This window comes from Scleropages formosus, chromosome 11, assembly GCF_900964775.1.
Source record: "Scleropages formosus chromosome 11, fSclFor1.1, whole genome shotgun sequence".
Lineage (NCBI taxonomy): Eukaryota > Metazoa > Chordata > Actinopteri > Osteoglossiformes > Osteoglossidae > Scleropages > Scleropages formosus.
In genome coordinates this window covers 12,236,141-12,250,200 of record NC_041816.1, presented here as the reverse complement: position 1 = coordinate 12,250,200, position 14,060 = coordinate 12,236,141, and the positions used below count along the sequence as shown (strand labels likewise).

General features: G+C 42.6%; 1 protein-coding gene across 4 annotated transcripts in view; it reads left to right on the top strand.

Annotated features, from left to right (window-relative positions):
- The window catches only part of arnt2 (aryl-hydrocarbon receptor nuclear translocator 2), a 38,110-nt gene that overhangs the window by 16,830 nt on the left and 7,220 nt on the right, over window positions 1-14,060 (top strand). For all 4 annotated transcript variants that reach the window (XM_018763758.2, XM_018763757.2, XM_018763760.2 and 1 more), the window contains 8 exons: window positions 3,042-3,144; window positions 4,205-4,270; window positions 4,715-4,800; window positions 7,056-7,132; window positions 7,737-7,871; window positions 8,767-8,841; window positions 10,799-10,950; window positions 13,935-14,010. In XM_018763758.2, coding sequence (XP_018619274.1) covers window positions 3,042-3,144; window positions 4,205-4,270; window positions 4,715-4,800; window positions 7,056-7,132; window positions 7,737-7,871; window positions 8,767-8,841; window positions 10,799-10,950; window positions 13,935-14,010 — 770 coding nt within the window. The remainder of the gene's footprint in view (window positions 1-3,041; window positions 3,145-4,204; window positions 4,271-4,714; window positions 4,801-7,055; window positions 7,133-7,736; window positions 7,872-8,766; window positions 8,842-10,798; window positions 10,951-13,934; window positions 14,011-14,060) is intronic.

Sequence of the window (14,060 nt, the reverse complement as noted above, 5' to 3'; positions counted from 1 at the left end):
CTGGGAATTTGACCACAAATCTGATTAATGCTTTTCTTAAGAATTGTGGGAAAATTTGTTTCAGTTCCTTAAGAATTTTTTTTTTTTTGTTGTATGTCCTTTTCATGCTCTCATGTTCTTCCCATGTTCACCAACCTAGATCCTTTGTTTTGCTTTTTCAGGGGTGCCTTTAAAAGTTAATTTTGAGATGAGGCCTTGGAGGGCCCTGTTTGGTGCTTCTCCCCAGCTGTGATGGTGGACAGTGTGGCGGTGTGTGGTGTTTTCCCTTACACACCGCCCTGCTGTGTCCTTGCCTACCCGTTGTGCAGTCAGGCCAAAGGAAAACGGGCCCTGGAGCACAGTACTGATTAGGGGCAGGGCCACCAGTGTGGCTCTCAGCTGGAAGAAACAGTGCTCGTCTGCTCTTCTGCTCTTCTGAAAGGTTTCAACGCAGGTTGCTAGTTTGCTTGTTGGAAGGTTTTCAGAAGTGGGAAACACGAACAGGGTAATTAATAACAGATAATCTCAAAAGTGTAGTAGACAAAAATTGACTGAATCTGCACATTCAACTGTTTTACAGTTTCTTCACATTTCACAATTCCTACAGTTTTCCTGCAACTAGTGCTGAAGCAAATGTAATTTACCAAAGGCAAACAAGTTTTAATATTTTTCTCTGATACAGAAATTCCATTACCAGCCTTAGGTCTTTTGGATTCTTGTAGCACTGCCTTCCTGGCAGCCCTGTTCAGGACAGCTCAGATGGGTTCTCCACACTCTGCTGCTTTGCATTCGAGTCCCACGGACCCTGGCAGACGGGAGAATGATCTGAGCTGCGTAGCACCCAGCCAGCACCTACTTGGCAGCCCAAGCAATCTCTTGTCCCACACCAGAGGTGAAGAGGGTATGATGCATTCAGACCATTAAATGGGGTTGGGATGGCAGCCAGATTGCCATAGTGAGAGGTAGCATCTGTGTCAGAGAGGGCTGGTTGTCCTGGGCGATGTTGAGCATTGCACCTTTTACACGGACATGTACATCACGTTGTACTAAGGTGTTTTTCATCAGCTTAATCCATAGTTAGTTGCATAGCTGTATTTCCCTTCTCGGTATGTACTAGCTGGGAAGGTGCAATAGCAGAGCTTTACTTGAAACATTTGGAACATGGGGCTGCACAATGGCACAGCGAGTAGTGCTGCTGTCTCACAGCGCCTGGGTAGTGCGAGAGCACGTGGGTTTGATCCCTACTCAGCGTGTGTGGAGCTTGCATGTTCTCCTCGTGTCTGCATGGGTTTCCTCCGGGTGCTCTGGTTTCCTCCCACAGTCCAAAGACATGCTGTTCAGGTTCCCCCATAGTGTGTGAGTGACAGAGAGAGTGTGCTCCACTGATGTATGGATGAGTGAGTCATTGTAAGTAGTGTTTCTAGCAGTGTAAGTCACCTTGGTGATAACGTCCTTTCAGTCCTATGCTTTTTGGGGATTTAAATCGCAATTAGTGTTGGTTAATGAAAATGTCCTGGCCCATTTCAGTCTGAATGGAGTGGTGTTCAGAATAATTTGTTTGTGACAATAACTTAGTGTTTAGATCATTGTGTACTATATCTGTACTATAGCTACATTGCAAAAATGGCAGAACAAAAAGGCAAGTCAAAGAACTGTTATTTTTGTTTTCTGGGATGGTTCCATTTCATGGCCATTTCATGTCCTTCTTCGCCACCTGTTGGGCTTCTTAATATGATTTAGAAAAATCTGCAACATTCTATTTGTTTTCATGTGGCTGTGAGAAGGTTTCCAAGACACCCAATAAATCTTTTGTTTCCTTTGCATGTGTGCTTGTCAGTTTGATGTTCTCTGCCTTCTTCCTGTAGAAACTGGAGCTATACTGGATGTGGGGTTTTGTCAGAGATGCTCCACTGATCCTTCTTTTTTATGTAGGCTTTGTCATTTTTCAGTTCATGTTTATCTTTACATTTATTTATTTAGCAGATGGAGGGGGTGCGGTGGCGCAGTGGGTTGGACCACGGTCCTGCTCTCGGGTGGGTCTGGGGTTCAAGTCCCGCTTGGGGTGCTTTGCGACGGACTGGCGTCCCGTCCTGGGTGTGTTCCCTCCCCCTCCGGCCTTACGCCCTGTGTTGCCGGGTAGGCTCCGGTTCCCCGTGACCCCGTATGGGACAAGCGGTTCTGAAAATGTGTGTGTGTGTGTGTGTGTGTGTGTGTGTGTGTGTGTGTGTGTGTGTGTGTGTATTTAGCAGATGCTTTTATCCAAAGCGACTTCCAGTTAACTCAATGTAGTGTTATCAGCCCACACCTTATTTACCAAGGTGACTTACACTGCTGGATGCACTATTTACAATGGGTCACTCATCCATACATCATTGAAACACTCTATGTTCTGGTTAGGTTAGGACCCATCTCTCAATCATGTGACACCACTGGTTATAGCAGTGATGTTAAATCAGAACAGATTACACATGTTCTCTGTTAAAGGAGATTCCAATTCCAGATGCTTTTGGTGAAGTTGTGCAATCCTTCATATTTCCTCCAGACATGGGGCTGCAATTTTCTGTGGGTTGTGAAGTTCAGAAATGGTGGTACAAGGTTTACTGCAGTCACCATTTTTAAAATTGTTCCTATGTCACCCTGCAACTTATCTTTTTCTGTGGGTAAAGTATGCACTTGCCTTTTTTAAAAGGTCTGCTAATGAATCAGATTTTATTTGGTTTGTTTTTTACAACCCTGTTGACATAAGGCAGACATTACAGGATTTCCTAAGGGGAAACCAAATCTCATGGATATTATGTGGAAATTGCAATATTATCTGTGAAGTTTTGCCGGAACGCCAGCAATTTAACTCTTGCACAGTCATAAAAATCAGCATATACGGTAGTAACGCAGTGATTTAAGAAAATACACAGTAGTGTCTGAATATGTTTTATTCATGAACCACAGCAAATTAGTTTGCTTTTAAACAAGGTTGGACTCAAGTGGTCTGTTTATTTATCATTATTGTGTATCGTTAACTGTTACGGGTTTGCACTGACCTGTGACCCATGGCTGCCCCTCAGGGAGGATCCTGGATCTGAAAACGGGCACGGTGAAGAAGGAGGGTCAACAATCCTCCATGAGGATGTGCATGGGCTCCCGGCGCTCTTTCATTTGCAGGATGAGGTAATGACTTTCTACAGAGTTCACCAGTCATTGATGCATCCTTCACTGAATTACATGATTGTGCATGTTTGCTCGGTTCACAAATAGCCTTTCGCATCAGCTGCATGCCTTTGAATGAAGTGTTTATGGTCTCTTCTGCTCACAAAGCTTGAACCTCTTCAGCTAAATTCCTCCTCTGTCCACAGAAGAATGCTGAGGAATTTGTTTGTGGGATTTATGGCCATATTTAGAAACGTCTCATTTCAGCAATGAAGAACGGATGTGAATTCTCTGAGGAACATTGGGCCATGTCACGATCACTGAAAGCTCAAACTGCTGTGTAAAATTTGGTTCGTGTTCAGCTGTGAGATATTTGACAAATGGTAGTTGTAGTCCAAAATGTGGCCGAAAGTGTGTTTGCACTTAAGTTTTTTTTTTTTTTTTTTTAAGGCAAATTTTTAATAGGAACATCATGTCAGGATGGCAAAGTCACGGTAAGACTTCTGGCGAACGACATGGTCAGAATGAGCAAACAACTTTAAAGGAGGCCTGGCCCTGTGTGACATGAAGTCATTCATGGAGAATATTCACTGGTCTTTGGCTGCATCCATGACCACATTCAGACATCTCCAGTGCTGTTTTTTTGCGTACAGTACAGTACCACAGCAGGAACGCCCTGGGATCTACCAAAGCGGAATAGCTTTTACGTTACGTAATGTTAGCCTAAGATTTCTTTGATCAGTTAGATTAACATAAGCCAGCTCGATATTTGCTGAAAGGTTTCGGAGTGAAGAGTAGTGTTGTCATGTGACATGTTTCCAAGTTTCCGAGGAGTGCTACAGAGCTCGTACACAGAATTTGCATTGCTTTTTTAAAAATTCATTTAAAATGTCACAGAATGGAACATGGCATCTGTGTGCAATGTGCAAAGTAGGCCTGGTATTCCAAAACAAACTCCTGTGTTTGTTCAGGAATTTTTCTTTCGTATTCAATTTGGATGATATTTAAGGCGGCACTGGACTCCTTCCCTGTGTCCCTGACTGCAGCACAGTAAGAACACAAACTCTCATCCTTTATACAGGTGTGGGAATGCCCCTTTAGACCACATCTCTTTAAACCGCCTGTCCAGCATGAGGAAGAGATACAGGTAAGAACCCTGGGAAGTTTTCTTCATGCAGCTCAACTGTTGATCAACACAATGCCTTCTCCCATCCCCTGTCAGACACAGGAATGCTTTGTTTTTGTGGAAACACTGTCCCAGTGCATGCACAGCACTGCCAAGGCAAGTCTATTCCATCTGATAGCAGTGGAAGAGTTGCACGAACACCCTTTGAGAGGGAGGGATTATTTCCTGTGTTCCAGTCTGCCCGGCAGATAACGGGTACTTGCTGAGAGTGCGACTTAAAACTGTTGGCAGTTCTTTTGAATGCAGAATGACTCTTTCTTGAAAAACAGACACGTTGAGATTTCTGTGTTGGTGACAGCTGGTTATTTACTTTGGGATGGACCACTGCTGTCTCTACTTTTTTTTTTTTTTTTTTTATTTTTGTGAGACACCATCTGCTGAGACATGATGGAGTGTTTCTTGTAGGAACGGCCTGGGACCTTCCAAGGAGGGGGAAGCGCAGTACTCTGTGGTACACTGCACGGGGTACATCAAGGCCTGGCCACCTGCAGGTACGTCCTGTCACGTCGTGTGGCTGCTAATGCGGGCCAGCTGCCAGTCCTGTGCAAGGGCCTGCTTTTGATCATGCTTGCAGATAGGACCGTCATGCCGCCCCCCCCCTCCCCCTTGTGCATGGAGGTGGGGCTGCTCATCAGAGTGCAGGTTGGACCGCTTGCCCGATCGCGTGGCTGCCCGGAATGTGGTGGAACATACATGCCACAGGGGCACAAGCTGAGAAAAACAACACATCACGTGCAGCCCATATTTACTAAGTCACACACAGGGTCATGCTCGTGGATTCCCTTGCTCTGCTCTGTTGTCTTCACAGAGCTGAAGAACACAGTGCAACACAGCATGAAATGGACTGTACTGTGAAATTTTTTGTGCTGGAATTTGTCCGGAAATTATCCCGACATCACGGCATATAGAAGACAAATTAATTGGGTCCCCAGTTGGTTTAAAAATAGAATACATAATAATGTTTACACTTTTTTCACTGCATGTGTAAAATATGAAGTGCAACGTAGTGTGTTTTTACAAAGTATTTAGATTCCTATGTTTGTAAAGGATAGATATTTGTTCATGTGTGTTCAATAGACAATATTGTTTTTAGGTATAGAGGATGTTCATTTGTAACTTTCTCGTGAGAGATCGTTGTTTGTCCCAATCACTCGCCCCACATGGGGCTGGAGGCGGGGGGACACACCCAAGGTGGGACGCCAGTCCGTCGCAAGGCACCCCAAGCGGGACTTGAACCCCACACCCACCGAAGAGCAGGACCTGGACCAACCCACTGCACCACCCCCCTACCCCCCCCCCCCCCCGAGCTTGTCGTGCATTAGACATATTTTAACTACATTTGTCGTCTTATCATTTTTTAGCTGGGAAATGTAGCTGGATTATTTAGCTTTGTAAATAAATGACAGGATGATCATAGGCATAGCCATTACATTGATTTCCCATCTGCATCTAAATACTTTGTCAAAGCAGGTTTGCTCACAACAGAACTGCACTCCATATTGATATAAAAGGCCTCTTGGGTTTTAGAGTGTCAGTGGAAAACAATGTTTAAACTTGGTCTTATTTTGCAGATAAATTTAATGTACTGTGTACACATAGAAAATTATTGCTGTACTACTACATATAGTAAAATGTTTACTTGGAAAGGTCTGATACTGGCATCTGATTCTTCCCCCCATATTATCACATTTCTGCCCAATCACTTGGAAGTCAGAGTGATTATATTGAAGGAATTTACTTGCTGCTCAAGAAAAGAATTTTCCAGGTTGCCTACCTGATGGTGGCCAGTTGCATTAAAAACTCACTGCATTTTCCGACCAATGATAATGACTTGTAAGCCTCTAGGACAGATCAAGGTGAAATAACTGTTTGTCGACTAACCTTTTCATTATGGCGCAATCCATTGCTCATTCTGTCAAAGAAAGGCCTGTGTAGACCTGTGGGTTTACCTCGGGTGGTACGAGCAGGAATGGAGAATAAAATGAAACCACAGTTTGAGCTGTGTTTTCTAAGCTCTGCCCTGAGACCGCAATCTCAGTCCTTCGGTTTAATTAACAAAACCAAAGTCTATAGTGAGAGTCTATAGGACATTAGTTGACGCTGCTGAGTAGTCTGCTGCAAATGATGATAATGTTTGTATTTTGCTGACTTTTATGAATACCCACAGTGAAACGTATGTGTGAAGTGAACAGGCCGTCGTGTCCCATCTGGGGCGTACCACCCTCAGCCTTGCGCCCAGTGCTTCCGGGATAGGCTCTGATTCGCCACAGCGCTGCTCGAGACAAACAGTTATTGAAATGGGGTGGATGGAAAGGCCGTCACCTGCTTTTCTTATGTTAAAAAAAGAAACAAATCTCCGTGGCAGCTGTGGGGTCAGAGAAAATTACATCAATAGTGTGTGAAGTAGCCAAATGTGGTAGTTAATACAGTATTCTTTGTCTAATATCTTCTTCAAATCACAAAATTATTACATCACGTTTCCATAAGAGATGTGTGTCAATAATTATTATTTTTTTCTCTCAACATTTTTTGCAGTGTTTCCTGATGTCAGTTTTTATTTTTATATTATGTTTTTAATGTTATTTATTTAGACTACTTTGTTTTTACTGAAGTCCAAACGAACTTTAAAGAAAAAGTAGCATGTTGAAAGTTAGCTGATGATATTGATGATGTCTAAAGTTTTTTATTCTTTACATCTTTTTCCTTATGTTTGGGCTTTGCCACCCAACTTGCTTCCCTGTCCCAGGCATGACCATACCGGAGGAGGATGCTGAAGCTGGTCAAAGCAGCAAATACTGCCTGGTTGCCATCGGCAGACTGCAGGTATGAACGTGCTGCTTTGATGTTTCTGCACAAGCGGTCTGTGATCGCATGGTGAGATGAGTGCGTCTGACCTGGGGCAATGAGGCCTTAGAGCACTTCCTTCCATGGGCTTAAACTAATAGAGAAGATGGTGAGGCCATGTGGAATTTCTCAGGTAGTAAATATCGGAGCAGAATTCTTAAGCCTTTCCTTTCATAACAGAATTCTTATAGTTATGTAACATGCCAAGTTGATTCGAAAGTAGGCAATTATAGTTCAGTGTCAGATAAATCGTCTCACGTTAAAACTTCACCGTATTTTGCGCAGCTAAAATTGAATTATAAAATGTTTAATTTTATGTATTTTTTTTGAGCTAGATGACCAGCATTAGTGTTAGTGTGACACAATATTGATTAATCAGCGGTGGTATGCTTGGATCAGTGCAGTCACCACTATGAGCTTCATATGTTCAACACACTGATATTCAAGTGACCTGGAGCTGGCAAGCACATGGTAACCTAAATATTTAAGTGTGTTGGGGTCACTGTAGGGTAAGTGGGCCATGACCTTGAGGGCAGTCCTTAAAAGCACCATGTGTCAGCTTGCAATGCCGTCTCGCATACAGGTCACCAGCTCACCTGTGTCCATGGACATGAATGGGCTGTCCGTCCCCACCGAGTTTCTCTCGCGCCACAACTCTGATGGCATCATCACCTTCGTTGACCCACGGTGCATCAACGTGATTGGATATCAGCCCCAGGTTTGTGTTCGCGTAGCAGAGCAGCGGCTGTTATAATTGAGGCCGTGGAATTGCTGTATTTATCGTAGTTGAACAGACAGTTTCCTTTTCATCTGATGCCTATCACTCGAGATACATCTGACAGAAAATTCTATGTGTAATAGTGGACAGATTGACTTTTTGCTTTATTTCTAAATGACCAGATACTGGTTACGCTATTCTAAGAGTGGCTTGTTGAGAGGATTGCCATCCAAATTCAGAATATGACACAACATTTTTTACATCAAGTTAGCGCAGTGACTTGTGCTAGTACCCTGCAACTTATAAGCTGTGGGTTTGAGCTTGCCTCAGGCTGTGTGGAATTTGCAAATTTTTCACGTTTTTTTGTGGGTTTCTGCTACGTGCTCTGGTTTCTTCACACAGTCCCGAGACGGGTTTCATGTGAATTGGTGACTGTAATTATTCGTTAGTGTGTTAATATGTGAGTGATGGAGTTTGTGACTGCCTAGCAGTGGACTCGTGTCCTATTTTGGGTGTACTCTCTTTCCCACAACTTGTGTTTTGAGGATAGGCTCCAGCCTACTGTGACCCTGCTTTAGACAAGTGTTTGTTGATGGATGGATGTATGGATGTATGGATGGATATACTATACATTTAGAAAGTAGAGTGGATAGTGATGCAGTATTAGGACATGCAGAAAAATCAGTTCTTTTCTGTCAAAAGAGTAATAAGCCCAGGCAGCTGTGAGCAGGTTGGAAGACTGACTGATGGCCTACGAATATTTTGTCTTCAGTCTGGTGCAGAGAGTGACCCATGTTCTATACAGTTTCCTTACTGCCTCCGGGAATGGTTTTATATTTTTTAACTTTCCCACTCCTTCCCTCTTCTCGTTTAAATGTGCTGTTGACTCCCACAGGACCTCCTTGGAAAGGACATCTTGGAATTCTGCCACCCAGAGGACCAGAGCCACTTGCGAGAAAGTTTCCAGCAGGTATGTTGACGTGAGACAGGAGGGCCTCCCACCTTCTCCAAATTTCACATATGAACGCATTACTGGTAGTGAAAAATCTTCCTACTGCAGCTGCATCTCACCAGATTGTGTAGTAATGTAGTCAGATAGAGAGCTGGGTTACTTCTGGTGACCAGGCTCTCCTCTATGTTTCACTATAACTCGTTTGACTCATTTTTTGCTTTTGTGTTATTAGAATTGTATGCCTTGCTAAGAATATCCATGTGACGAATTTTTGTTGTTCACTATAAATTGTTGCAAGGGCAGTTCTTGTTAGCCAAGGGTTTCTCAAGAATGTGAAGTGTTTTACATTCACTGACTTTTGCAGGTTTTGTTTGCAAGAGGACTGAAGCTGTTGTGTTAGCAGCAGAACACAGCAGAGCTTACGGGACCTACCACTGGTCTGCTCTTCCATTTTTAACACACTTTAGATAGACATACACACATTATTGTTGTGCTGTTGAGGCACACCTCTTCCCAGTCCTTGAAGTGTCTGCCTTTTACTCAATGGTTAAAATCTGCAGCATAAAGCAACATTTTGTATCTGCCAATCAGGATGTAATTGTTCAGCACAGGTCTTTTGGCACTTTGGTACTTTTTATAGTGCTATTCCTCCAACAGGTGATTTACTTCAGAGTTTCACATGCATCTCATTTGTACAGTTGTATGCTTAGCTGCAGTTCAGTGGATTCAGTGTACAGAGCACACTAAGCATTTATGTAGTTATTCTTCTCAGCGTTTCAGAAGTTAGTAAGTAAATAACCAGTAACTGTGGTTATAACTAAGCTCAGAAGCCTTGTTTGTAAGACCGCTTATTTCTATGCTTGATAATGTTTTTAGTTTACTGCTTCATTGGTTGAAGGGCCTCAAAAATTAAATTATGAAATTCCATAGAACTATAACTGGATGGCCTTGCTCTTCCTTTAAAGGGAAAATTCATGTGCTTCCAAGGTGTTAACAGTATCACTTTTGGTTGATGGAAAGGAGAAGCATTGAAATAATTGGTAATCTGTTTAACTGCTATTGCTGCATATCAAGGGCTTTGCTTCCTGGGAAGGAGATATTTGGACTGGCAATGAAGAAAAGGGTTTGGAGTTCTTGTTTCTGTTCCAAAGAATAACAACTCTCTGTCTTATCTCCATTCACAAAGGGCCTTTCTCCCGCCCAGTAGGAAGCTCATGTTAGAAACCTCTGCAGAATCAGCTTCTTTTGCTACTTTGTTCCATTGAGGTGGGGTAGTCAGTCCTGTTTACAGAAGGAATGAGCTCCTCCTGCATGAAGACGTTATAAAACAGATGAAGTTGATGTGTTCCTCCCTTTAGAAAAGTACAGTTCTCTTCCTGTGAGCGGAAAACCATTGACACTTACGGAATATTTTCTTTAAGGGATGGTTTATTTGTGTACCAGTGTAAATTAAAAGGTACTGAACACGTTTAACTGTTTCTTCAACCAAAATTATTTGCTGCGAAGAATAATTGTTTTACAAAGCGTGGTAGAGGCTTCTGAGGTGTCTCCAGCAGTTTCTGTGCTTTGAATCTCCACTATTACAAAGTCATCATTGACTTGTTGCAAACTCATACAAAGTTTCTTTTTTTTTTTTCTTGAGAAACTCTGGGTTTTACAATTTGGAATGCAGAATGTATAGACTGTTGTCAGAAGACAATGACTGTTGTTGGTGTTTTACTTTTCTGCTTAAATTACGGCACAGATGGTGTGATAATACCATTTTTGCATTAGCTGCACAAAGTACGTGCTCTAGAGCTTTAATTGATCTGTGATCCATTTCTCAGCTGACAAGAATAATTTTCAGTGTTAATTACTTTGTCGGAGGGTGTTTCTCAGACAGCTTTAACTTGACTTCTCTGACGTGTTAGTGGAATGACTCCCACCTCTAAGTGCATCGCAATGACAGCGCCACTCCACTTACTGTTGCTCCCAGGTCGTGAAGCTGAAGGGCCAGGTTCTCTCCGTGATGTACCGCTTCCGCATGAAGACCAGAGAGTGGATGCTCATCCGCACCAGCAGCTTCACCTTCCAGAACCCCTATTCTGATGAGATTGAGTACATCATCTGCACCAACACCAATGTCAAGTATGCTGTCTTTCTTGGTTTGCTTTCTCCCTCATATACACCATGAACAACCGGGTGGCAATCATCATATGCAAGGGTGTGTGTTATGCTGCATTTGCATTTCCCATTTATTATGACTTGAACATACATACACGTAATCGGTTCTGTTTTAGTGTTTTGACAGTTCTTACTAGTGTTCTGCAGATTAGTGCTAATATATTTTGGTTAGCGCTGTTATTTTTTTCCAAGAAATGAAATGATATTATACCTTGTCTTATGTGGGTGTACATAATCTTGCTCCAGAAGGAAGCCTGAAACGTGACATTTCTCACAGGACTCGCATATCTTTCTGTTGTAGCAGGCATAAAAACACAATTTACTGACAGTGCTCTGTGTTTTATGAACAGTAAATGACTGCACAACAGGTAAAGCATTTTGCACGTGTGTTAGTGCTGTGATGCTGTCATAAGAGAACCTCATTTTTGTCAATAGGGGGCACTTGTGTAGCTGTTTATTTTTAAGTTGTCTACCTGCAGCACACCTTTGGAAAATAGATACAGTCCTGATCTCACTGTGATATAAAACACGATCCACTAAAAGACCTCATGAACTACTTGGAATTTTCTTTTTTGAACAGTTCTCATAATCCAGGTTGATTTCGTTAAAATGATGGTGCTGTACTAGTATGAAATACCTGTGGTACGATTAAATTTAATAACATTTAGTTTAATTTCAGATGTGAGCACAGTGGTCACTACAGATGACGTGGAACAGTATGATGCTGAGCTTTACTTAATGACACAGGTGTCACTGATAACGTGTGTGGGCTGTCTCTCTGTCTCCCGCATATGCAGCGTGGCTTGTTGTGTAGGGCTTTGCTCCTTGGTACAGAGCACAGAGAGCAGGGTGTCAGGTGTCATGATGGATAGACATGCAGATACTCCGTCAGGATGCAGGATAATTGCCTGTATGAGTCAAAAGCTCATTGCGCACATACATCTATTATGAATCCTTTCATTGATTTTGCCGTCGTTCAGTGCAACCACCGGTATTGTCAGCAGAAGTTCTGGGGAAGGGTGACTGTGGGCAAAGACTGGCTTTGGAAAAATTAGGTTTTGTACTCTGCAAGGTCTTTCCTAATTCAATGAGATTAGTATTATGCATTGTTATTGTTTTATTTATCTGTGATAAATAGATGTTTTGTCTTTTTGTATATTTGAACTGCTGTTGCTTCAGTCAAAGATGTTTTCTTGATGCCAATATGTTTTAATAGTATTTATAAATTTTATTGTGTAGAACATTTTTCATTTTTGTAAATTGAATTCTACTTATTATTGGAGAGAACTGTCTTTTGTGAACTGGCTGTAATTGGATGCATTTTATGCCAGGACAGTGCTAACTGAAACTTTGAGCTTTAAGTTGTGGCTTTGAAGTTGCATTGGGGGATGGAGAGTATCAGGTGCTCTTATCTAAAAATATCCTGACCTTGTGCAAGAACGTCAAATATAGCAATTCACCTTATTTTGACTGTTAGTCATGAACAAACCTATTAAAAAGCAAATTTTTTGGTTTGATTTGATTAGGGAAGGTTCCTTTGTTATGGAGCCAGTTTAGTCCCAAACCGATGATCTCTTAGATCCACGGCATGCTCCTGGGATACACTCTTTGGCTGTTGCTGGGTTTACTGCATAGAGGAGCTGAGTGGCCTTCTTCGCGTCGCTTCACAGTTACCATAGCGATCAGGCTCTTTGTCTACCTGCACCGTCTGTGTAGAGGGAACCGCCCATTAAGAGGTTTTTTGCTCCTGTAACCGTGTATACGTATGTGTCATGAATTAGAAACAGATGAGAAACTTTGCAGTTTTGTTTTGGGGGGAGTTCATGTAGCCATGAACATCATTGCATGGTAAAAGCCACTGCTTGCGTGCACCTTGTTTCTGGTGTATCTGAGGGTATTTGAGATGGGAGGTAATTTGGACTCTATCGATTGAAATTCACCTACCAATCCTTCATTGTCCCTTACGTCTAAGGTGTTATTTGTCTCATTCCCGTGAACGCTCTGGTGGATCCTGTGTCGACTCAGGCCTCACTTCTGCCTCTGGCCAAAGGGTTAAAGATGAATGTAATGTAACCCTGACTATATATATTGGGAAAGTTTCTAAATGCTGCCTTGCACAATGAGAATTTGGAGAAACAGTTGTAGTAATTATTCAGATTGATGTGCCTTACTTTAACATGCAGTTCAGATTTGGTAGCTTAAGTGAGCTATAGTTAGTCACATTAATTACTTACAGACTTTGTTATCCTAAAGTATTTGAGCTACACGTAAGCTGCTGGCTCAGCGCTCGCATTCTTCAGTGCTGCTGGGCGGTCGTTTCTTGTTGCCCTCTGTTTTTCTTTCTGATGTCGAATGTTTCAAGATGTAAACAGTGCTGTTTGTCTCAGGGAGCCTGAAGCCGGGCTCAGGGAGCACTGTTTCTGCTTGGGCTTTATTATCGAATACCTGGGTTTGGATGAAAATTCAGTCTCTTAATTTGACTTGCTCAGTGGGACTTTGGATTCTCCTTTCATAGGGGTCTCCTGCTGTTTTGAACCATAGCTGTGTGTTTGTCATCAGACGGCTCTTCATAGGCCAGATTTAGGGTTTCCTGGGAAATTGGGAGGACGTTTGTGTCATTTTTTCTCTGCATGGCTTTTCTTAAAATTTTAAGCATGATTGTGATGTGCAGATGTACATAACACATGTCCAGTGCACGTTATAAGAATAGTGTATCCTGCGTCAATATTTTTATTCCACATTTAAGTCTCTGATTTGTTTTTTTTTTTTTATCCTTGTTGGTCACATGTCGAGTACATTTCTGTTGAGTACTAATGTTATGCATGGCTAGATTGTACAGTTGCTCCTCTGTCTCTGTGTCTGTGTGCACTCAGGGGCCCTGCCACCTATGTATTTGCCCTTTGCTCCCCACTTCTCATTTAGCGCACCCTGCCTCCTTGTGTTCTCAGGCAGCTCCAGCAGCAGCAGCAGGCTGAGCTGGAGGTGCACCAGAGGGATGGTCTGTCTGCCTACGACCTCACCCAGGTACGACACTCGGCATGCCGCTCCTCATCAAGTGACTTCCTTGCATTCCT